Source organism: Neoarius graeffei, chromosome 1 (assembly GCF_027579695.1).
Source record: "Neoarius graeffei isolate fNeoGra1 chromosome 1, fNeoGra1.pri, whole genome shotgun sequence".
Classification (NCBI taxonomy): Eukaryota; Metazoa; Chordata; class Actinopteri; order Siluriformes; family Ariidae; genus Neoarius; species Neoarius graeffei.
The window spans coordinates 58,883,410-58,909,492 of record NC_083569.1 but is presented as its reverse complement, the minus strand read 5'-3'; the positions used below and the strand labels follow the sequence as shown (position 1 = coordinate 58,909,492).

The window sequence follows — 26,083 nt, the reverse complement described above, 5'->3', positions numbered from 1 at the left end:
ATAAATTGGCCTTTATTATTGTTCAACTTTCTTCTGTAATGGAAGTCTATGGCAACCTATAGAACCATATGGTAAAAAGTTGTGAAATTTTGCACACACATTGGGGATGGCACCCTGATTAATTTGACCAAGTTTCATGTATGCAAGTCAAGTGGTCTAGCGCCACCAATGGATCAAATTTGGAGTTGCGTCCATGAGTGTAACTTTTGAACCGTATACCCGATTTTCAAAAATCAGGTACCGTTAGAATCCTTGGGTCAAGCCGAGTTCAACGCACCCTATGACGGCATTTTCCGCCATATTGGATTTTCCGCCATTTTGGATTTTGTTGAAAGTGAAACAGGGCGGCACGGTGGTGTAGTGGTTAGCGCTGTCGCCTCACAGCAAGAAGGTCTGGGTTCGAGCCCCATTGCCGGCGAGGGCCTTTCTGTGTGGAGTTTGCATGTTCTCCCCGTGTCCGCGTGGGTTTCCTCCGGGTGCTCCGGTTTCCCCCACAGTCCAAAGACATGCAGGTTAGGTTAACTGGTGACTCTAAATTGACCGTAGGTGTGAATGTGAGTGTGAATGGTTGTCTGTGTCTATGTGTCAGCCCTGTGATGACCTGGCGACTTGTCCAGGGTGTACCCCGCCTTTCGCCCGTAGTCAGCTGGGATAGGCTCCAGCTTGCCTGCGACCCTGTAGAAGGATAAAGCGGCTAGAGATAATGAGACGAGATGAGATGAAAGTGAAACAAAATTTTCAGGAGGTCGCAAATTTAGCCTGATTGTTATGAAAATTGGAACACATGGTCTTCAGGCCATTCCCCACAAAACTTACTTATAGCCGTTTAGAAATTCCAAAGCGTTCACCTGCCACAGCCAAACAAAAACGGCGGTGAAGCCGCCAAACAGGAAGTGAGGTCATATCTCAGGAACGGTTTGACGTTCCAAGTTCAAACTTGGTACATAGACTCTTGACCCCATCCTGAGGGCACTCATTAAATATGGTGACCTTTGACCTCTGGGGGGCGCTATAATTCGTGAATGTGTTATAGCTCAGTAACGCTTTCACGTGTTGAAACCAAATTTGGTACATGGACGGATTATTCAGTTAAGAACATGAAACCATTATATGGTGACCTTTGACCTCTAGGGGGCGCTATTTTCCGCCATATTGAATTTTATCAAAAGTGAAAGCAAATTTTCACAGGTCACAATTTTTTTTTAAAAAGCATTTACCCAAAGGCCCCCAGGCAGGAGATAAGTTCACATCTCTGTGAATCTTTGGTTGTTTGTCATGTAACATGCAGTCAGTGTTGCGTCTGAAGACCATTGCGGACGCTGCCATTTCTGCTAGACACCCCACCTTGCTGCTTGCAGCTATATTTTTTAAATAAATTTCTGAGTGGATAGTATCTCCACCCTTGACTCTTGTATGCTGCATAAATAGAAATAAATATATTTACCGCAAAGTTGGCATTCAAGCTGCCCTGCTGAGCCAGCCAGCCAGCCCCGAGTGCGTGACGTCACAGTTTTTAAGGCCGAGGCCTTTGGCAGCTATAGACCAAAGTCATATAAATAAAACTTTATGATGAAAGTAAGAAATACCATTACCGACTTGCTCAACTAAGACCGATTTGACTTCATTGATTGTGGGTTGACTCTCATTAAAACAGGATAGGTGTTGTATGTTGCATAAGTTATATGTACATGCATGCATTTTCACTGATAAAACGTAAAAAGCTAATTAAATAATCAGATGAACTGAGACAATCACATTCTGAAGCAAATTAAATAATCTTATACCGGTAACTTAAACACACAATACAAGTTACATGTATTAATCTAAATGTAGGTAAACAACGAGTGGTGTTTTTGTTGTTTTGTATCCAAATGAGAGTCGCAGCTTACTCGTCTGTGTTCTCGCCTCTTGAAGGCCGATCTTATGACTGATTGTTTCAAAACAATCTGACTTTCAGTTGTTCATTCAGTTCTCCGTTCATTCACTTCTTCCACGCAAGGGTGAAATATTGCTGCTGAGGCAAGCATATCCGGTGGAGAAATCAGACAGCTGGTCCACTCATTCTCCATTTTCTCCATACGGAGTACTCCGCCATTACTGCTCAGCTCAGGCAATTACTAAAACCCGGGACAGGACGTCACCAGTTTTAGCAACAACCGCGGGGGAGGTCACTACCTGAGTGATATGTCATGTTCCGTCCCGGGTTTTAGCAACAACCCTCGGCTCACACTCCGGGAGAACTGGTGCAACTGAATTTACTTTCCTTTTTTTTGTAGTTTTCTTTTCCTTTAATTGTTGGTACTGCACCCTCTTTCAATACGGGCTTATAGCCAACGCTCCTCAACAGATAAGATGTCTCGTACGAGTCTTTAGTAAAATGTCCAGAGCAGAGGAGAGACCACTTCGTAGCCGCCCAATGTGCAAAACATGTCCAAATCTTTGCAGTTTGAACATTCTTGGGCCATGAATGCAACATAAATCCACCTTCTGTTGTGTTGCTGAACCTGCCAGTAACACATCTACATGGCATGGCGATAAATTAGATTAGATAGAACTTTATTGATTCCTTTGGGAGGGCTCCCTCAGGGAAATTAAGATTCCAGCAGCGTCATTACAGGATAAACAGAGAATAGAAAAGAGAGAAAAAAAACTTCTAGATAAAATAATTTAAGTATTTACATATGCAAATATAAAAAGAATAATATATGGGGAAGAGAGGAAGGGGGGAAGGGGCCAGCAGAAGAGATATTGCACTTTATATTGCACATTATATTACATGTTGTCCAGTATTGCTTATTGTTAGGCTAGGCTACTGCTCCTTCCCATCCTCTGTCCTCCTGTTACCCCTCCCCCCCCAGAGAGGAGTTGTACAGTCTGATGGCATGAGGGACAAAGGAGTTTTTAAGTCTGTTAGTCCTGCACTTGGGAAGGAGCATTCTGCCACTGAACAGGCTCCTCTGGTTGCTGATGATGGTGCGCAGAGCGTGACTGGCATCGTCCATGATGTTCAGTAGTTTGTCCATAGACCTCTTCTCTGCCACCGTCACCAGAGAGTCCAGCTTCATGCCGACCACAAAGCCGGCCCGCCTGATCAGTTTGTCCAGCCTGGATGTGTCCTTCTTGGATCTGCTGCCCCCCCAGCACACTACGGTGTGAAACAGGACACTGGCGGCCACAGACTGATAGAACATCCACAGGAGTTTCCTGCAGATGTTAAAGGACCGCAGCCTCCTAAGGAAGTATAGCCTGCTCTGTCCCTTCCTGTATAAGTGATTGGTGTTGCAAGTCCAGTCCAGCTTGCTGTCCAGCCACAGCCCGAGGTACTTGTAGGAATCCACAGCCTCCACCTCGACTCCCTCAATCAGAACTGGTCGTGACCTTGGTCTGGACCTCCCAAAGTCAATGACCAGCTCCTTGGTCTTCGAGGTGTTGAGCTGCAGATGGTTCCTGTTGCACCACACAGCAAAGTCCCTCACCAGGCTCCTATACTCCTCCTCTCTGTCGTCACTGATACACCCAATGATGGCTGTGTCATCGGCAAACTTCTGAATGTGACACAGCTCCGAGTTGTAGCAGAAGTTCACAGTGTATAGGGTGAAGAGAAGAGGGGCCAGCACCGTGCCCTGGGGTGCTCCGGTGCTGCTAATCACAGTGTCAGACTTGATGTCCTTCAGCCTGATGTACTCCGGCCTGTCGGTGAGGTAGCTGGAGATCCAGGTGACCAGGCAGGGGTCCACTCGCATCCTGTTCAGTTTGTCCTGAAGCAAAAGGGACTGGATGGTGTTGAAGGCACTCGAGAAGTCCAAGAAGAGGATCCTCATCATGCCATTTCCCTTATCCAGATGCGAGTGGGCTCGGTGTAGCAGGTAGAGGATGGCGTCTTCCACACCGACACCTGCCCAGTACGCAAACTGCAGACAGTCCTGGGCATGTTGTACCTGGGGTCTGAGGAGGCTGAGGAAGAGCTGCTCCAATGTCATCAGATGTGAAGTGAGTGACACCGGTTGGAAGTTGTTCAGCTCGCTGGGCTGATTCTTTTTGGGAACTGGAACGATGCATGATGTCTTCCAGGAGGGTGGGCACTCTCCCCAGCTGCAGGCTGAGGTTGAAGATGCGTTGGAGTGGTTCACCCAGTTCAGCAGCACAGGTCTTCAGTAGTCAGGGACACACCTTGTAATTAGCTCAAAATGGAGGATCGGAGTTGCAGTCAGCTCTGTGTTTTAGTATAGCGGAAATGGCGATGAGACTGATAGACTTCCTGTGGTGACGTCACGGACATCAAGGTCATTCACTCAGACCGCTACCTATATGAATCACTTTAATCATAAAAATTACTATATTAGATTTATTGTTAATGCTTAAAACTATTCCTGTGCCATTCTTGAGGTCTCAAGGCATTTATAAACAAAAAGTGAGGCCATGGTTCTGCGTATATGCTTTAACAGTTGGTAGTGTTCCTCTGTAGCTCTGGTCATTGTAGCCAAACAACTTAATCCTTTTCTCATTTGACCATAAAACCTTCCTCCAGAAGGCATTTTATTTGTCCATGTGGTCAGCAGCAAACTTAGTTTGAGGGGTTGATTTTGGATCAGGGTCTTTTTTTCTTGGACAACAGCCTCTTAGCCCATGGTGATGTCTATGACATTCATGTCTGTATGTAAACTTCTGACCACAACTCACAAGGAAACTATTCAAAAGAATTAGTCATACGTTTAGTAGTGCTGCATTATCTTTACAAGGTGGGAGGTACCCAGGGCCTGATGGTTTCCCCATGAGAGGTTTATAAGTAATTCTGGCACAAGTTAGCACCTCTTTTAATGAATATGTTTAATTAATCTTTCAATCCAAGCTATCTTCCCCAAACTCCCACTCAGGCTTCTAATTCCGTCATATTCAAAAAAAGACATTGATAGACTGGATTGCACCTCATATCATCCAATTAGTTTGTTAAATGACTTTATATCATCATCAAAATTACTGATGTTGTGCCTGGAAATGTTCTCCTATCTATTATCGTCACTCCAAACATGCTGTAGTCATTCCAGACATTCTTTTTCGAAAATTAGAAGTCTGTTCAATGCAGTTTATAACCATTCCACTCCAAACTTCCAAGAAGCTTCAGTTTCTTTGGATGCGAAGAAAGCCTTTGACAGAGAGGAGTAGAACTACTTCTTTTACATCTCAGAGAGGTTTGGCTTTGAGAAAAGTTTGCCTCCTGGATCAGACTGCTTTATTCTTCTTTACAAGCCTCAGTTAGAGCAAACAATATTCACTTGAGTACTTCTCTCTTTACCATTCTAATTTAAAAGATAGGGTTGCCCCAAGTCCCCTATATTATATAAACATGATGAAAAATTTGGAATAGAACTGAAGGCTAACATCTGGGGTATTTATCATAACCGGAGAGTCCCCCCTGAACTTTTACACTGAAGAAACAAATTTTATGAAATCTGTTTGCAGCCTTCAATTGACATTTATAAGCATTATAACGTTTATTATAGTGGGTTGTCATTTCCACCGCTATAACAAAATTAGAAAATCACAGACCCCCTGGTCACTGAATCCCACTTTTAAAACTGCCCTAAATTGCTGGAAAAGTAATTTTATTATTCATCACCTTATCAGGCACTGAATCCATTACAAGGTCTCCATACATGTTCATAACCTGAAAAGAAATTAATAGAGAAATGAAGGAACAGACAAGATAAGGGATTATACAAGTGTTCAAACATATAGATTTTACTAAATAACTATAATTAAAAAAATTTTTTACTGTACTTGGTCATTGAGCCAGTTTTGTCCATAGAGAGTGCTGAGATCATCCATTGTGAGAACATGGCGCTTGTAATTAACACTGAACCCTCGCACCATGCATGTACCTGGGGACCTTTGGTAGGACTGGATTATCTGGTGAACCTCTGCTTTCCTAAGATAACCATCATGTTCCCATTTGTAAAAATCACGTGCACACATAGCCATTGTATTTCAAGTCATGGAATAAATCCAACTTCCATTCATGTCAAACAACTTTCTTTTTTTTTAACATTAATGTGCATGTATTAATTGTGTGAACATTCACGTTTGTTTAGATATACCTGTAAGCTTGAGAGAAGTTCTCATTGAAGATCTCTTGCAGTTGCTCCACGATATCATCAGTATGTATAGGGATCAGACTGCCATATTTATGGAGAGACTCGTCCAAAATGCCTGGGAGATATTTAAAAAAATAAAATAGCAATATTTATGAATTTACCTTATAACATGCTCTTGAAACCAGTTTGTAATATACAGTAAATATGAATTCTTTAATAATTTGTATTAGGGATGGCAAAAAACTAAAAAAAACTTTACCGACCACCGAGCCTCATTAGCCGGTTAACCTATGAGTTTAACAGGGATGCAAACGGCGCGCCTTTTGGCGGATGCCGCCTTTTTCACGGCTGAATCATGCAGATCCGATTTTTTTTTTAAAGGGGGGGCGTTGGAGTGTCTGAATAATTTCAACGGCATTTGCTTATTTAGTAATTTTAATACAGAATTTACTCTGATGAAATTATTCAGACACTCCAACGCCCCCCTAAAAAAAAAAAAAAAACGGATCTGCACGATTCAGCCGTGAAAAAGTCGGCATCTGCGCCTTTAGTTTGTGTGGAGAGATATGATCTGCAATAACATGCACTGTTGGCTACAGACCGAAACCTATTTTCAGAATGCACTGGCCAAGGCAGGACTAAACTCGATGTGCCTTCTAATAATAATTAAAAAAAAAAAAAAGACAGAATAGTAATTTGTAAGCTAAAAAGCCTGTGTCTACACTTGTCTCTCGCCGAGTGGCAGCTGTTTTCAACTGGGGCGGGAAGGCGGGACATGACTGAATGGGTGTTTCTGATTTGTCAGCTGTCTTCAACTGGGGTGGGAGGGCAGGACATGACTGAATGGGTGTTTCTGATTTGTCAGCTGTCGTCCTTACACCGCATGGCATGCCCCAAGCGTTTACAACACAGAATTCCAGGTTCTCCGCTCCAAAATTGGCAGCTTCAAAACGATTGATTTTTTTTTTAACCGACAACCAAAAAAAAAAAAATTAACCGGTTGACGTTGATTCGGTCAACGACCGGTCAAACGGTCATCGGTTAACATCCCTAATTTGTATATCTCTCTTTCATATACTCTAAACAGCTTTTAAATCATCTCAGTTGTAATACTCCTCATGCTGATTATGCTTTATGTTTTGGATTTGTTGTCCTGTTGGAAGATACTCCCACATTTCATTTGTAACCATTTGGAAAAGGCATGTCCAACCTTATCCGCAAAGGGCTCATGTAGCTTCAGGTTTTCATTCAAACCAAGCAGGAGTCACATCTAATACTGAGTGCGTTTACATGCACATAGAGAAAATCGAATTTCTGCTGTTGCTCGACTGAAATCGAAGTTCTAAATGGCATGGAAACAGCTTAGCTCGGCTGAAATTGAACCGAACTGGATTTCTTGTAAATCGAGCTACACGACCTAGATTATGCGATTTTTGCCGAGCTACTTAGTGCATGTATACCCTGTCGAGCTACTTACTTCAGCACTGTCCCTTCCGGAAGTGATGAGACAACAAGCGGGAAACACGACAGCCTCAGTCGAGAGAAAAAAAAAAAAAAACAGCCTCGGTCGGCATGATACTTCACCTTAGCTGCCACTTTATTAGGAACACTTGTGTCTGGGCATGTACGCACCCATTTCCAATTAGTTGGTAAGTTATTAGCATGTTAGCAGGCTAACAGTTAATATGTTCACCATTACAGATCAACTTCGTGGCCATTTTATTAGGAACACTTCTGTTCGTACATACAAACTACAAACACTTCTTGTGAACACGGAACTGATAACTTTGTTTATACTCTTGAATAGCTCTTCTTCATGACGACAACCGGAAGTGTACCAACACGATGGGGCGTGTAGCACCACCTGTGGCTCGGGTGCACAATGTACCTCACACAATAGCTCGATTTCCTTGTGTGCATGTAGGATTGGATTTCTCTGGCACCCCTGCTGGGACCCTTTGCTCGATTACCGACAGCAGCTCGATTTGGATGTGCATGTAAATGCACTGACAATCACAATGATCCTAAAAACAAGAGCAACTCTTCTGCCTAATCAGAACTAATCATGATGCTAAGCAGAGAGCTTTTGAGCTGTCCTAATTAAAACCACAATTTTATGCATTAAAATTTTCACATGTAAATGGTTGTTGGTTCCTGCGTTCATGAATGTAGAAATAAGTGAAGACCTCATAGTCTGGTCTAGAACTTTTTTTTGGACATTAAAAAAAAAAGAAATTTTTTGGCTTTTGAAATGGTTTTGAAAATTCTGATTGTAGTTTTCATTGCAAAAAGAGTTGGTAACTTTCACAATTAGCTTCTTAGTGTGGTGAATGTACCACTGACTACTAAAGAAAGAACTATATGGCTCAGTCATTCCCCAACTACATAAACTAAAGTGACTTTATTCCTGCTTATTGTAGCCAATTTGTGCCCGAAAGTGTGCAAAACTTCATCTGTGTAGAACTTTTAGCATTTTATATACACTAGTTTAGTGTAGTGGTAACGATAAGTAGATCTACCTCTGACTTTTTAAAGGGGGACTGGAATGACAATTAGCAGAGTGGCTGTACTACAACCGAGAATCTTGATCTACTCCAATGCTGTATTTTTATCTAATTACCACATTTTTATAATGCTCATTACATCAATGTGGGCACAGTGAAAATCCACTTTTTCATGTTTGTCTGACAAAATCTCATGGTACAAATTAAACAATATGACAAAGTTAATCTGATTGGCCAAGTTTCACTGCCAAAACTCAACCTTGAGCTGATAATAAGCTGCTCAATGCTGTGTGATAATAGTAAAATGAGCGGAGAGGACAGTAAAAAAAAAAAAAAGGAGACAGTTTAGTCAAAGACAGAAACACTGTCCATGTTTTCTGGGTGGGAGGGAAGGCATACAATCTCTAACCTATCAAAAACATCAACACTAGCCTATTCTGGGCATCGAAGAACTCATGCACGCAGAAGAGGCCTTTATTTATTTGTCAGACGTACACTCAAGCGCAGCGAAATTCCTCCTCTGCATTTAACCCATCTGAAGCAGTGAACAAACGCATGCACACACAAGCGAGCAATGAGCACACTCACATATACCCAGAGCAGTAGGCAGCTATGCTACAGCACCTGGGGAGCAGTTGGGGGTTAGGTGCCTTGCCATGATACAGACGGAGGGGAAAGTGCTGCTCATGCACTGAACACCCCTCACAACTTTCCTGCCGGTCCCAGGAATCAAACTGGCGACCCTTTTGGCCCAAGTCTGCCCCCAAGAAGGGGGTGGACATCACTTTCCTCCAAGTGTGTTTATGCAACCATGTGATGCAGCATGAGCAGCAATTCAAAAAGATTGACTAGAAGCACAGAAGCAGCATGTGACAGCCTTCATCCTCCCCAGTTGGTGTGATAGGAGTGACCTAACTGGGGGTGAGAATTGGTGAAGACTGAAATAGGAATAAAATTGAGGCATATGCATATTTTATATATATACATATATACACACACACACACACACACGAGTGATTCCACGCTTATGGGTACTGAAATGGGAACATGAACTTATTTTTAAAAATTCACCTAAAACCATTTCTTTTATTACCATCAGGTCACAAAACATGTAATCTTTAATGAATGATATGTTAAAAGATAACTTTAATTTTCTGAGATGTAATAAAAACATTTATATGCCAAAGTCAAGCCTGAGTTCCAAAATGATGTCTGTTACATTACTTCTGTTACGATTGTCCATCTCGCGTCTGTTACAAATTAATTACAATCTAGCTATATACCATGTTAATCTTATTGAAAGAATGTGTATGTTTATTCTACTACACATGTTTATTAATTATATTTGCTAAAACATCACCTTCCTATGTTTCAAAAAGTAATTCTACATTGTTAAAAATGAGAATCTATATGTTCACAACACTTCTGTTACGTTCTGACTTTGGCATATAAATATGTTTTTATTACATCTCAGAAAATTAAAGTTATCTTTTAACATATCATTCATTAAAGATTACATGTTTTGTGACCTGATGGTAAAAAAAGAAACGGTTTTAGGTGAATTTTTAAAAATAAGTTCATGTCCCCATAAGCATGGAATCACACACTATATATATATATATATATATATATATATATATATATATATATATATATATATATATATATATATATATACACACACACATACATACACACGTGTGTGTGTGTGTGTGTGTGTGTGTGTACAGTGGGGCAAAAAAGTATTTAGTCAGTCACCAATTGTGCAAGTTCTCCCACTTAAAAAGATGAGAGAGGCCTGTAATTTTCATCATCATCATAGGTACACTTCAACTATGAGAGACAGAATGGGGGAAAGAATCCAGGAAATCACAATGTAGGATTTTTAATGAATTACTTGGTAAATTCCTCGGTAAAATAAGTATTTGGTCACCTACAAACAAGCAAGATTTCTGGCTCTCACAGACCTGTAACAACTTCTTTAAGAGGCTCCTCTGTCCTCCACTCGTTACCTGTATTAATGGCACCTGTTTGAACTCGTTATCAGTATAAAAGACACCTGTCCACAACCTCAAACAGTCACACTCCAAACTCCACTATGGCCAAGACCAAAGAGCTGTCAAAGGACACCAGAAACAAAATTGTAGACCTGCACCAGGCTGGGAAGACTGAATCTGCAATAGGTAAGCAGCTTGGTGTGAAGAAATCAACTGTGGGAGCAATTATTAGAAAATGGAAGACATACAAGACCACTGATGATCTCCCTCGATCTGGGGCTCCACGCAAGATCTCACCCCGTGGGGTCAAAATGATCACAAGAACGGTGAGCAAAAATCACAGAACCACACGGGGGGACCTAGTGAATGACCTGCAGAGAGCTGGGACCAAAGTAACAAAGGCTGCCATCAGTAACACACTACGCCGCCAGGGACTCAAATCCTGCAGTGCCAGACGTGTCCCCCTGCTTAAGCCAGTACATGTCCAGGCCCATCTGAAGTTTGCTAGAGAGCATTTGGATGATCCAGAAGAGGATTGGGAGAATGTCATTTGGTCAGATGAAACCAAAATAGAACTTTTTGGTAAAAACTCAACTTGTCGTGTTTGGAGGAGAAAGAATGCTGAGTTGCATCCAAAGAACACCATACCTACTGTGAAGCATGGGGGTGGAAACATCATGCTTTGGGGCTGTTTTTCTGCAAAGGGACCAGGACGACTGATCCGTGTAAAGGAAAGAATGAATGGGGCCATGTATCGTGAGATTTTGAGTAAAAACCTCCTTCCATCAGCAAGGGCATTGAAGATGAAACGTGGCTGGGTCTTTCAGCATGACAATGATCCCAAACACACTGCCCGGGCAACGAAGGAGTGGCTTCGTAAGAAGCATTTCAAGGTCCTGGAGTGGCCTAGCTAGTCTCCAGATCTCAACCCCATAGAAAATCTTTGGAGGGAGTTGAAAGTCCGTGTTGCCCAGCGACAGCCCCAAAACATCACTGCTCTAGAGGAGATCTGCATGGAGGAATGGGCCAAAATACCAGCAACAGTGTGTGAAAACCTTGTGAAGACTTACAGAAAACGTTTGACCTCTGTCATTGCCAACAAAGGGTATATAACAAAGTATTGAGATGAACTTTTGTTATTGACCAAATACTTATTTTCCACCATAATTTGCAAATAAATTCTTTAAAAATCAGACAATGTGATTTTCTGGATTTTTTTTTTCTCATTTTGTCTCTCATAGTTTAAGTGTACCTATGATGAAAATTACAGGCCTCTCTCATCTTTTTAAGTGGGAGAACTTGCACAATTGGTGACTGACTAAATACTTTTTTGCCCCACTGTATGTATGCATGCATGCATGTGTGTGTGTATATATATATATATATATATATATATATATATATATATATATATATATATATACACACACACATACATACACACATCCCACCACACCTGGTAGACAATGTACCAGTGAAGTAACACAAACAGTAATCTTACATTATTTTGGTGCTTTAGGGCAGCACGGTAGTGCAGTGGTTAGCACCATCTTTCTCACAGCAAGCAAGCAGGTTCTGGGTTCAAATTTGCCGATTGACCGGGTCCTTTCTGTGTAGAGTTTGCATATCCTCCTCATGCCCGTTTCCTCCCATGGTCCAAAGACATGATGAGGTCAACTGGCTACTTTAAACTCCCCATAGATGTGAATGGCTGTTTGTCTGTGTTAGCCCTGTAATCAACTGGAAGCCTGTCCACAGTGTACCCTGCCTCTTGGGATTGCTCGCAATAGATAAGCAGTATAGATAATGGATGAATGGAAAGATTTTGCTGCTTACTGCAAGCCCAGTGACAATACAAATATGTGAAAAATACAGCAGCACACCAGGCAACATCCATAACATATATACATAGAAAACCCAAAGTACCACCTTGTGATACCTACACATTTTCCTAGTACTAGCCCAAGTGGTTTATACTGCCGTGGAGACACCACTGTAAATCAGTATGTGATGTGACATGGGCACACAGTTCTGATCAGAGCGAAAAGTCGACTTTTTAGCAGATAGTTAGAATTAAATTGTAGTTATGGATCAACATATCTTGAAAGTACCATTGGTAAATGCTTATTTAATGACATTAGTTTCACTTTTTTAATATTTGAAACCATGCTGCCAGGGGCTTTAATGAATATTAACATTTACCTTGGACACAGGACACATGCTCTTTTGTGAGGGCCATCTCCACTCTTTGCACGGAAACTGGGTGGAAGTCCTGCCTTTCGCTGTTTCCAGCACTGACTGCTGAGTTGGACTGGGAAATGCCAGGATATCCATTCAAATCATTGAACGGAGCTTCTGAGAAGAAATGGACACATTTTTATCAAGTACTGTATTATGTTGATAAGAAAAATACTGATAAATGCCATTGTTCCTCTATGAAATGTTAAACTTGCCTGTCTCACCTTCATTTGCAGTCGGTGCTGTTACTCTCGAGCTGTTTGACACCAGGTTCCGCCTCTGTCTGCTTGGATAAAGATTATACTGACGCCACCGCCTTGCCCGTCTGTACCCAAGTGTGCCAACCCACTGTGCATGTTGCCGCCATGTTTTCCAGTTCTGAGCAAGACGAAAGCGCAGCCGCGTAGAGGCCCGAAGCCTCCTCCACTGCTTCAGCCTCTGCTGCCTGAGGCCACGAAGCCGAGCCCAGAGGGGTCTTTCAAGGACATCCTTGGCTTCAGGTTTGTCTTGCTCCTTATTTGAAGGTGAAAAGTTCTGGTAGTAATGTGCCATTTGAGGCAACGATTCATGTGGGTCATGCCAGTCCCCCATTCCTTCATCTTCTTCTACTGGAGCACATTCAGAACTGATCTCCTCACCTTCATCCAACTGGCTCTCTTCTAATTCCTCCTCCTCTTCTTCTTCTTCATCAAATCCATCTTCTTCATCCATCTCATCAGTCTCTATGTATTCTCTAGTCCAGCCCCTCTCCTTGTGGCCCACTTTGAAGTCCATAGCACTTTGGGCATTAGGAGGAGAATCAGGGCCCAACAGGTGCCCCCCTGCCATACCTCCACCACTGCCCTCATGGCTCACTGCCAAGGAAAGCTCCCTCTGCCAGCGGTTCGGAGCCAAGCTTGCCCCGCTGTCCCTCATGGTCCACGGGCACCCTGCTACCTGCGCCAGCTCGCCGTCTGCAACAACATATGGTCAAAGGAATAGGTAGGTTGTACAATGCATCACTGGGTAACTGTTAGGGTAAAACTGGTCCTGGAAATATTATAAACACCAGAAAGCTGCAGTAAGGCCATTATTAAAAAATGTTCTGTTTTCGGTCCACCGGCCGGGTGAGTGCCGTTTGTGCGGGTGAAATTTTTTTTTTAACGCCGGTTTTCCGACATTTTTTTCGGGTTCGTAAATCTAAAATCGAACTTGACATTTCCGCATTCCCAGGGCTTTCCACTAAGGCTCATACTAGCCAGCCATGACAAATAAGTAGCCGCCGGGGGTGTGTGTGTGTGTGTGAGAGAGAGAGAGAGAGAGAGCGCAGCCCCTCCCCTCTCTGCTCCCTGAGTGGAGCTCGTCGCCTTGGTAACGGTGCTCAGATGCAGGGAAGAGATACAATATGACAAGCAAAGAGCGCTTTTTCTCAGAGTTCCCTCTCCTCGAACAACGCTGATTTACACGGAAACGAAAGGAAAATTCTCACAAAATTCTTTCATATTGAGTGCTACAAGGCTCCCATGAACACATTGATGTCATTTTTTTGTCCCTAGTGTAAAAAATGTGGACAATAGAGCGAGTTAAAAACAAGTGACTTTTCTGATTTTGCAGTCACAGCGCTCCCACGTTTATAATGGGAGTCTATGGGGCAGCGCGCCTGTCCTCTCCTTACTTTCAGCCTTCTCATTCAAAAACTGTAAATCCTATCGCTCAGGTAGACACATTGTGTGAATCAAGACAAGTGTGACTACTACTTTTGAGAAAATTGTGTGTGTAGAGTGAAAATTGTGGCTGAAAACACAGTTTAAATGAGAAAGTTAGAGCTTTTTTTTTCAGGCTGCCTACACTCTAAATTCCTGAGCCCCGCTGGTGTGTAACGCCATAGACACCCATTATAAAGTCTGAATTTCTCCAGAGTTGATCATGGTGTTTGATCTGTGACTGATCAAAAAGTATAGAACCCAGCAAAAAAGTTGAATGCCAGATCCACACAGGAGAAGTTTGTCTACGTTTTAAAGTTTGAATCATGTCTCTAGGTGAAAGCATGCCAGAGCAGAGGATGTTTGAAAAACATTGAAAATGTGCGATTTTTTTCAATTAATTCCATAGAAAATGAATGGGAAATTGTGATTTTTTTCGCAACTACGTAGAATGCTGAACATAGAATGCTGAACAAAGTAATAGCATAGCGAGTCCGATCAAGTTGCACTTTTTGATGTATTGTTTGTCTGTGTGCGATGTACGGTTATTGGGTTATTCGAAATCGAAATTTGTACGGAAGATGAAAAACGGAAGAACAAGAGTTTGCTGTGCTTTGCACTGCAAACTATTGACTCCCTATATGGGAGTCAATAGTTTGCAATGCATAGCACTGCATCACTAATAATAAACTCCTGTGCATGCAGTTCCCAGGATTAAATGTATTTTCCACAGACCATTTATTTATTTATTCACTTTACTCAAATACAAAGTAAAATGGCAGTAAATCATCTTTCTTTTCTTGCGTATTGCATCATGAGGCGTTCCTGGCTTGTAAATCTCTTATTTTCAGTGCATGACACATTCACGCAACTGAGCATGCTATGAATTAACGACAACGGTCTGCAGTGGGGCTACACAATTAAACACTCAGCGAACATTTCTCCATTTGTGTATGCAAATACACTCCAACGACTCAGTTTGGTTTCATTTACAACCAACGGTGTCTTTTGATGCCAGCACATAATTGAACGAGAGAAGACTGGTTTACCAGAGACAAAATAAGCGTCATCTCTGCTTCTGTTCCCTCCGATGTCGCCTCCGACAGCCCCGACACACTACTGCCTCCGCCGAGTGCGCGCGCACACCGCATGTCGGGGCCGCGGATGAGTTACTCTCCCTTGATCAACGAAGTCGGCGGGGAATTTGTGGTTATTATCGGTACAAACAGCGCGAATCACAACTTAAATGAGTGCGGTTCAGTTTGACATTATTGTCAGTCCGTTAGATAAACATTTAATTTTATTAAAATCGAAAATTAATATTTAGAGCCTGCGGGCTACAAAAATAGTCATTAAAGTAGCCGGCTGGACTTAATTGTGTAGTCGACTGTATGGCCGGCAGCCGGTGCTTGTGGAAAGCCCTGTCGAATCAGCTCTGCGCATGCTACGTGCGGCACAAAAAAAATGGCAGCCACCATGAAGGAAGGAGATCCGGAGTTTTCAAACATTTGCTTAAGTGTGAAATCACAAAATGGTATTCTAGCGAACAACAAAATAGTAAAGATTCAGAAAAACAAATCATTCAGTGATCATTTTAATAGTGTAATTTCATCCGAACTAGGCCTAACGCTCGATTTAGAACTACAAAAAGTCAGTGTGTCGGACATTTTAAGTACCTTTGTAAAAGTTTTGCAAATGTTGCAGTGAGCATTTAAAATGCTAACAAAGTTTTTGTACAAGTTTCAGTTGATTAAACTGTCATTTTATTAAATGTGTCTGCTTTTGTAATAAAAAAGTACTGAAAAAAAAGCAAAACACAGCATTGCGATTTCTTACCCATCCATTAAAAAAAATAAAATAAAAAAAATCCCTCCCTCCCTACTGAAATTTTTTTTGCTCACCCGGTGGACAGGAAACGGATTTTTTTTTTAAGGATGGCCTAAGTAGGAATGGGCTGAAGTATTGACGATTCTTTTCATTTCCTTTTGAAAATCGTGTGTGCGCGTGTGTGTGTGTGTGTGTGTGTGAGAGAGAGAGCGTGTTTATTTCTGTAAGGGAGAGAATACGCCGAAGTTATTTACTTGACAAATTTTGCTATCCATGCTTGCAAATTACACATGTACAAATCACAAATTTCCCCATTTGATGTACACAGGTAAACTCTTCAATGAATCTGTATTGCTATCATTATCAGGATACTAATCTTGATATTGGATTTCAGGAGGGATACAATGATATCGCCCATGCAATAGTAGCAATAAGTACAGACACCTTGAACCAATCACTCAGGCCCTGTCCACACGGCAACGGATTCAGGTGAATCTGATAAAATTGTTTATCGTTTCGGCCTGGCGTCCACACCCGGTGGACAGGAAACGGATTTTTTTTTTAAGGATGGCCTAAGTAGGAATGGGCTGAAGTATTGACACTTGATTCTTTTCATTTCCTTTTGAAAATCAATCCTAACTTAAAATATCAATACTGTGTGCTTATTTTTTAAACATTTTATACAATGTAAAATGTTGAACACAGTAATCTATGTTTGCATGTAAGGATCTATGGATTTCTAAGCCTGTTTACCACTTTCTACACACTCGGTCAGGCAGGTATGCAGAAACAAGCGTGTGTGTGTGTGTGTGTGAGAGAGAGAGAGCGTGTTTATTTCTGTAAGGGAGAGAATACGCCGAAGTTATTTACTTGACAAATTTTGCTATCCATGCTTGCAAATTACAGATGTACAAATCACAGATTTCCCCATTTGATGTACACAGGTAAACTCTTCAATGAATCTGTATTGCTATCATTATCAGGATACTAATCTTGATATTGGATTTCAGGAGGGATACAATGATATCGCCCATGCAATAGTAGCAATAAGTACAGATGCCTTGAACCAATCACTCAGGCCCTGTCCACACGGCAACGGATTCAGGTGAATTTGATAAAATTGTTTATCGTTTCGGCCTGGCGTCCACACGGCACCGGCGTTTTGGGTGCCCCACAACGATATTTTTTGAGAACGGGTTCCAGAGTGGAAAAATCTGGCAACGGCGCCATTGCGAAGTCGTCTGGATGAGTAGAACGGATTTGTTTACGATGACGTCACAACCACATGACTAGAACAAGCAGCACTCTCGCTGTTTTGTATGAACCACTGCATTGCATTCACTTTTGTATACAGCTTTTCTTTTAAATAAACAAGTAACTGAACCATTTCTTGAATTTCTTTTTTTTATTGGATAAGGCTGCTTTTCAAAATGTTCACACACAATATAAAAAGTTATATAAATTATATAAAAATGCTTTTCAAAATGTTCACACACAGTAAGAAAATTAAGTTATATAAAACTATGCACACTAATAAAACTAATTTGTACACACAGAAGGCACGATTTCCTCGCGTAGTCGCAGCCATCTTCTTCTTCTTGTTGTGTGTTTGTTCTTGTGAGTATTTCATCCCCGGTAGAAGAAGGGGTTTATGCGCATGCATCTATTTCTTCCACTGTTCTGGTGTCTCCGATGGGACCGTCTTACAGCGCACGTAGAGGTGTGGCATGTGTATTGCATCGTTTTCAGCAAGCGTTGCGTTATGTACCTGATATTTTACTGATCCATTGCCCATATGGACGCGATATTTTTTAAAATAAAATCTCGTTGCCGTTGTCGTGTGGATGTAGCCTCAGTGTTTGTGTGCTGTCTGTGCCAGCCTGACCAATCTCACACAGTCCAGATAATTCTGAATTATGTCAGTAATCAAAATCATGTCAGACAATTAAAAAAATAATTATAAATTCACACCTATGGGTAATTTTGAGTAGCCAGTGTAATGGAAACTTTTAATAAACACTTCAGAACGCTTAGCAGTTGTCTTTTCAGTTATTTATTATAGTAGATCATATAAACAGATATATAAAATAGAAAGAAACAAAATTAAAACAAAACACCACCTCCAGTGATGAGAGTGCACTCTGAGTTGTTTCTCAGGAATGTTTTCTATTATACTCTAAAGATCTCGCATCCATACGTGATTGGCTCAAGATTTTCTATGAAGCTTTGTTAAAGCGTGCACCTGGCATGCTCTGGGATGTGCAGGAACTCAGACACCCTGCTTATCACTACCAAGGCCACAGAAAAGCAATTACATGAAGGGAAAAAAAAACAACTTTCTCAGTACACTAGGCCATTTGAGTTCAACACACAGAAACACAGAATAATAATGTTCATTCACTAAATTTCCCTCACACCAGTTGACCCAATCTTCATGTCACTGGACTGCGGGACTACGGGAGTAAACCCACACAGACACAGGGAGAAGATGCAAACTCTGCACAGAAACTCTGCACAGTTGGCTGGCTGCAAGGTTCGAACCCACAATGGTGAAGCAACAGTGCTAACCACTCCCGTACCATGCTGCCCCTGCTATATGCATATTTTAATAAATGATAAAGTATATCAAAACTGCAATATGTATTAATATAATTGTCATACAGTGGTGCTTGAAAGTTTGTGAACCCTTTAGAATTTTCTATATTTCTGCATAAATATGACCTAAAACATCATCAGATTTTCACACAAGTCCTAAAAGTAGATAAAAGAACCCAGTTAAACAAATGAGACAAAAATATTATACTTGGTCATTTACTTATTGGGGAAAATGATCCAGAATTACATATCTGTGAGTGGCAAAAGTACATGAACCTCTAGGATTAGCAGTTAATTTGAAGGTGAAGTTAGAGTCAGGTGTTTTCAATCAATGGGATGACAATGAGGTGTGAGTGAGCACCCTGTTTTATTTAAAGAACAGGGATCTATCAAAGTCTGATCTTCACAACACATGTTTGTAGAAGTTTATCATGGTACCAACAAAGTAGATTTCTGAGGACCTCAGAAAAAGCGTTGTTGATGCTCATCAGGCTGGAAAAGGTTACAAAACCATCTCTTCTTTTTTTAAAGATTTTTTTGGGCTTTTTTCACCTTTATTGGATAGCACAGTGTAGAGACAGGAAATGAGCGGGAGAGAGAGACGGGGAGGGATCAGGAAATGACCTAGGGTTGGAATCGAATCTGGGTCCCCGGATTTATGGTATGGCGCCTTATCCACCTGAGCCACAACGCCCCCAGAAAACCATCTCTAAAGAGTCTGGACTCCACCAATCCACAGTCAGACAGACTGTGTACAAACAGAAGAAATTCAAGACCATTGTTACCCTCCCCAGGAGTGGTCGACCAACAAAGATCACTCCAAGAGCAAGGTGTGTAATAGTCGGCAAGGTCACAAAGGACCCCAGGGAAACTTCTAAGCAACTGAAGGCCTCTCTCACATTGGCTAATGTTAATGTTCATGAGTCCAACATCAGGAGAACACTGAACAACAATGGTGTGCATGCCAGAGTTGCAAGGAGAAAGTCACTGCTCTCCAAAAAGAACACTGCTGCTCGTCTGCAGTTTGCTAAAAATCATGTGGACGAGCCAGAAGGCTATTGGAAAAATGTTTTGTGGATGGATGAGACTGTAATAGAGCTTTTTGGTTTAAATGAGAAGCATTACGTTTGGAGAAAGGAAAACACTGCATTCCAGCATAAGAACCTTATCTCATCTGTGAAACATAGTGGTGGTAGTATCATGGTTTGGGCCTGTTTTGCTGCATCTGGGCCAGGACAGCTTGCCATCATTGATGGAACAATGAATTCTGAATTATACCAGCAAATTCTAAAGGAAAATGTCAGGACATCTGTCCATGAACTGAATCTCAAGAGAAGGTGGGTCATGCAGCAAGACAACGACCCTAAGCACACAAGTCGTTCTACCAAAGAATTGTTAAAGAAGAATAAAGTTCATGTTTTGGAATGGCCAAGTCAAAGTCCTGACCTTAATCCAATCGAAATGTTGTGGAAGGACCTGAAGTGAGCAGTTCATGTGCGGAAACCCACCAACATCCCAGAGTTGAAGCTGTTCTGTACGGAGGAATGGGCTAAAATTCCTCCAAGCCGGTGTGCAGGGCTGATCAACAGTTACTGGAAACATTTAGTTGCAGTTATTGCTGCACAAGGGGGTCACACCAGATACTGAAAGCAAAGGTTCACATACTTTTGCCACTCACAGATATGTAATATTGGATCATTTTCCTCAATAAATAAATGACCAAGTATAATATTTTTGTCTCATTTGTTTAACTGGGTTCTTTTATCTACTTTTAGGACTTGTGTGAAAATCTGATGATGTTTTAGGTCATTTATGCAGAAATATAGAAAATTCTAAAGGGTTCACAAACTTTCAAGCAGCACTGTATAGTACTGACAATATCATGCAACAACCGGATGTTTTTTTTTTTCTTTTGAACTCGAGATGACCCTGCTCTCAGAATTTCCTTGGTTGAAATCAAATCAATCAGGATATATGTGGCGACTTATTAAAAAATATTATTGCATGCTCAGGCTTTATACACAGGCCTGAGAAGTTTGTAGTGTCGAAATGTTGAATTTAAAAGCACTCGTTTCCAGTTGCATCTTTTTTTTTAAAATAGTCTGTTGTTAAAGTAGGGACTCGACACAATTCTTTTCACTACACACAGCCATGATGCTTATTGCATATTTTTTCCAAAATGAAAAAATGTAAAGGGTTGTTTTATAATCAGGCTACGCAAGCTAAAAATCACATTTAACACTTATCTTCAATATCAAAAGGCTTGACTAAATAAACTTGGTTGTTTATTGTAGCCCTGTGATAGCTCTATTTACCATGCAAAAAGAAATTTGGTGATAACGTTATTTTTGGTGACTGTATGGCAATATATGTCATATTTAGCAAAATTACTCGTGTCATTTAGAAAAAGTGCTTTTTTGACCACAGGTAGCTCCAAAAGGGATGCACTTAAATCATTCTTTATACCATAAAACACATATTTGGTTCCATATCATTGGAAACATAGTTAAGTTTTAACGTTGAATGCCAGTAAGTTTTCAGACTATTTTGATCAAATTAGTACGTAATTGTATCAAAAAAAAAGTCCTCTCCGAGACAGCTAATTTTTCAATATAAAATAACATATCTAAAATTATTATTTTCATTCTAAAATGTGGTCAAGTTATTGGGACATAAATATTAGAGACAACTAACACACAGCTTACAGTCTTATATTTAAAAGCACTATGGAAGTCGTGGATTCTGAATTGTCCAAAAAAAAAAAAGTGCTCTCCGAGAATCACTTCATTTGTTTCTCCCATCTTATAGCAGATTACACAAAACCAAGAACCAGTTTGAATTTTGGACCCCTGTGACACAAACTTTGTACCCTGGTTGTAAAACAACCCTAAACAAACCAGGACTCCGAAACCTTAGACGAATGAACTTGGTGCATTTCTTGAAAGTTAGATCTGTAATTGACTTCGATATGTTCATATACACTACCGTTCAAAAGTTTGGGGTCACTTTGAAATGTCCTTATTTTTGAAAGAAAAGCACTGTTCTTTTCACTTTAAACTAATCAGAAATCCACTCTATACATTGCTAATGTGGTAAATGACTATTCTAGCTGCAAATGTGTGGTTTTTGGTGCAATATCTCCATAGGTGTATAGAGGCCCATTTCCAGCAACTCTCACTCCAGTGTTCTAATGGTACAATGTGTTTGCTCATTGCCTCAGAAGGCTAATGGATGATTAGAAAACCCTTGTACAATCATGTTAGCACAGCTAAATGGCCAGAAAAATGTCTTGACTATATCTTCTATTCGTTTTACAACTTATGGTGGTAAATAAAAGTGTGACTTTTCATGGAAAACACAAAATTGTCTGGGTGACCCCAAACTTTTGAACGGTAGTGTAGGCTACAAATACAGCTAATAAAATAATGCTAGAACATGCTAAACAAACACTCTTACAGGTTTGGCCAGAACAAAAAGACTTTTTTTTTTTACTCTGTATAGAAAAATAACACGGTGTCTGTCTGCAGAAGCATCTCCTGTAATTCAGCCGCTTTTACTAACAGGTTAGCCTTTAACCGCAGCCGAGCATGTTTATAAACGTGTCTTCGTGTGGTCCGGCTGCATTTGCTCTTGAATAAATTACTCATTTTTTCACATGATGCTATGCATGTTGAATAACTGCAGGGACTCCTGCCATGACTCACTTCAGGATCCGAGATATATATATATATATATATATATATATATATATATATATATATATGGGGTTTGTTTTTTAGTCCCTACAATGTGATGTTAATAAAGCGTGCATAATTAGCAGGCTAGGTAGCTAGCTGGCCTAAACATTGGTCATCATATCGTATCTTCCTGCATTTCGTTTATTTATTTCAAGGTAACACTCACCGTCCGAGTGCAGTTTTGTATGAGTATCAGTAGATGCGTATTAGCTGTGCAGTTCACTTAGTGTCTAATATTTGTCGCAGATCTGGAATGAGGAGAATTTCAGCCCTAATCAATGAAGCCCGTCGCTTTCTTTCAACGAAGCTGTGACGCGACTGTTGCCTAGCCTTTGTTGATGACGTCAGTAGCTCTCCCACCTCGCTCCTGCAGAGATGATGAGTGATTGTTGTTGAGTTACTTTCATTGCACGTTCTCCATGATCCTGTCCTTAAAAGTTTATTCATTTTTGGTAAAGAGCTAAGAATAACTCAACTGGCTGATGACAGCTTTATTTCTAAGGGATAAACAACAGATTGAACATTCTATATCTCTCGTTTTCAGCTGCATCAGGCCTAAAACTGAACAAATCTCATCTCATCTCATCTCATCTCATAACACTGGGGAACAATTTGAAAAAAAAAAATTCTGTTGAGTTAGATTTTTATGCTGATTAAAACTAAATGCTGATTCCAAAATTGCAGTCAGTTTTTTTTTCTAGCACGTCAAGTTTTTTCTCCACAGCTTACCCTCCAGATAAGCAAAATTCCACTATAGTAAGACTATTTGAAGGTTATGGAAGAACGTTATCAGGGTAGATGGGGTGTACATATGATGGCTGACTATTGTTGGAGCATCAAACGAGATAGTCCTCAAGTTGAACACTCCAGAAAGAGCTATAAACATATATTTTTTCCTTAAAGTGCCATTCCACCATTGGATGTATTCTTTGGCATAAAATACAATATATTTTATGACAACATGACTAGACAGAGAAATCTTTTAGCTTCAAAATGATATATCAAACATAATTTTTTGACAACGACAAGTATATTAGTGGGCGGCACGGTGGTGTAGTGGTTAGCGCTGTCACCTCACAGCAAGAAGGTCCGGGTTCGATCCCCGGGGCCGGCGAGGGCCTTTCTGTGTGGAGTTTGCATGTTCTCCCCGTGTCCGCGTGGGTTTCCTCCGGGTGCTCCGGTTTCCCCCACAGTCCAAAGACATGCAGGTTAGGTTAACTGGTGACTCTAATGCCGCTTTTCCACTACAAACGCGGCTGAGTCGGGCTGAGCGGGGCTGTTGGAGTTGCATTTCGACAACAACCGCGCTGAACCGTGCTGGCTGGAAGTGGGTGGACACATTGGGTGGAGTTAGCGAAAGTGGGTGGACGTCAGGTGATGTCGTTAAGCAGTGCAAACAGTGACATCAGTGATCTTTTAAGCGGTAGTCTCATGACCCGAATAGTAAACAATAAACATGGAGGACATGGAGTCATTAGTGTTGCTGGTCTTGGTGCTGTGGCTTGTTGTCACCGACAACGCGGACAGATACTGGCAAGAGCGTATAGATGAGGCGAGGCGCATAAGGCTTCAGAAATTCTCGTAATTCGTAATTCTTCTCCTTCCGGGTTTGCGGTGTTTACAGATCACAGCGCGCTCGCGGGGCGTGTGTGGGCATGTGAGGACACTCCTCCTCACCAATCAGTGCACAGGGGAGTGTCTGCTCACGCCCCCAGCCTCACTCGGCTCGCTTTGGCTCGCTTCAGCCCCACTCCAAAACGGTGCGAGTTTTAGGGGCTAAGCAGGGCTGAAGCGAGCTGAGTCGTGCTGGTTTTTGGTAGTCGAAACGCAAGCCGTGTCGGGCTGAAGTGAGCTGAAGCGAGCTGAAGTGAGCTGAAAAAGGGTAGTGGAAAAGGGCCATAAATTGACCGTAGGTGTGAATGTGAGTGTGAATGGTTGTCTGTGTCTATGTGTCAGCCCTGTGATGACCTGGCAACTTGTCCAGGGTGTACCCCGCCTTTCGCCCGTAGTCAGCTGGGATAGGCTCCAGCTTGCCTGCGACCCTGTAGAAGGATAAAGCGGCGAGAGATAATGAGATGAGAGACAAGTATATTAATTTTGCGACCAAAGTCACCTACCCTTTTAATTTCCGCGCGGTAGTGAAACGTGATGTCATCGGCAGGTTCCCCTTCTTGTGTACCACGTGTCGGTCTATTTTTAGACCAGGAAACCCCCAAAGTGAGAGAGTCATTTCTCCTCGTATATGGGGGCCAAAAAAATTGCGAAAAATTTTGACTTAATCTTTCAGTTAGCTAGATTTATTGGTATTAGCTAGATTTATTGGTATTATTTTTATCGCGTTCTATCCGCCATTGCTGATAATATGTGCCACGTCACACGTCACGTGGTACACAAGAAGGGGAACCTGCCGATGACATCACGCGCGGAAATTAAAAGGGTAGGTGACTTTGGTCGCAAAATTAATATACTTGTCGTTGTCAAAAAATTCTGTTTGATATATCATTTTGAAGCTAAAATATTTCTCTATCTAGTGATACCATTTATATATGTTGTCAAAATATATTGTATTTTATGCCAAAGAATACATCCAATGGTGGAATGGCACTTTAATGACTTGCACAGGCGGCACGGTGGTGTAGTGGTTAGCACAGTTGCCTCACAGCAAGAAGGTTCCGGGTTTGAACCCAGTGGCCGGCGAGGGCCTTTCTGTGTGGGTCTGCGTGGGTTTCCTCCGGGTGCTCCGGTTTCCCCCAAAGACATGCAGTTCGGTTAACATGGGGCGGCCTTGGGCTGAGGTGCTCTTGAGCAAGGTACCGAACCCCTGACTGTTCCCTGGGTGCTCTAGTGTGGCTGCCCACTGCTCTGAGTGTGTGTGCGTGTGTTCACTGCTTCAGATGGGTTAAATGCAGAGGATGAATTTCACTGTGCTTGAAGTGTGCATGTGACAAATAAAGGTTTCTTCTTCTTCTTGCACACAATTATAATTACAGTAGCCATATCCTTTGTAAAAACATAATAGTGTTAAATAAACATTGCAGTCATGCCTGTTTCTTTCATATTTCATTGTATGTCAATATTTGTAAATTTTTATAAAACAAGCACATATCTGTTAAGTACAGTATTTTTCATATTTTTTAAGAAAACGGGGATCCTATAGTTCAATAACTTGACGTGATAGAGAAAAACTGAGATCAGTTTTGGATTCCGCACCCAAAAATTAGTTAAAAACAGCTGTCAGACCTAACTCAACAAAAATTGTGTTCCCCAGTGTTATCTCTAGCCGCTTTATCCTGTTCTACAGGGTTGCAGGCAAGCTGGAGCCTATCCCAGCTGACTACGGGCGAAAGGCGGGGTACACCCTGGAGAAGTCGCCAGGTCATCACAGGGCTGACACATAGACACAGACAACCA

The 26,083-nt window shown here is 41.4% G+C and overlaps 1 protein-coding gene across 3 annotated transcripts in view; it reads right to left on the bottom strand.

The window, feature by feature from the left end:
• Positions 1-22,973, bottom strand: part of senp3b (SUMO specific peptidase 3b) — a 38,155-nt gene extending 15,182 nt beyond the window's left edge. The window contains exons 1-6 of one of the 3 annotated variants that reach the window (XM_060935602.1): positions 22,839-22,973; positions 13,047-13,784; positions 12,796-12,948; positions 6,096-6,207; positions 5,779-5,926; positions 5,618-5,665 (exon numbers count right to left, since the gene is read on the bottom strand). In XM_060935602.1, coding sequence (XP_060791585.1) covers positions 5,618-5,665; positions 5,779-5,926; positions 6,096-6,207; positions 12,796-12,948; positions 13,047-13,746 — 1,161 coding nt within the window. In that variant the 5' untranslated portion in view covers positions 13,747-13,784; positions 22,839-22,973. The remainder of the gene's footprint in view (positions 1-5,617; positions 5,666-5,778; positions 5,927-6,095; positions 6,208-12,795; positions 12,949-13,046; positions 13,785-22,838) is intronic. The other 2 variants (XM_060935612.1, XM_060935620.1) reach the window with 2 other exon arrangements.
• Positions 22,974-26,083: the final 3,110 nt, after the last annotated feature.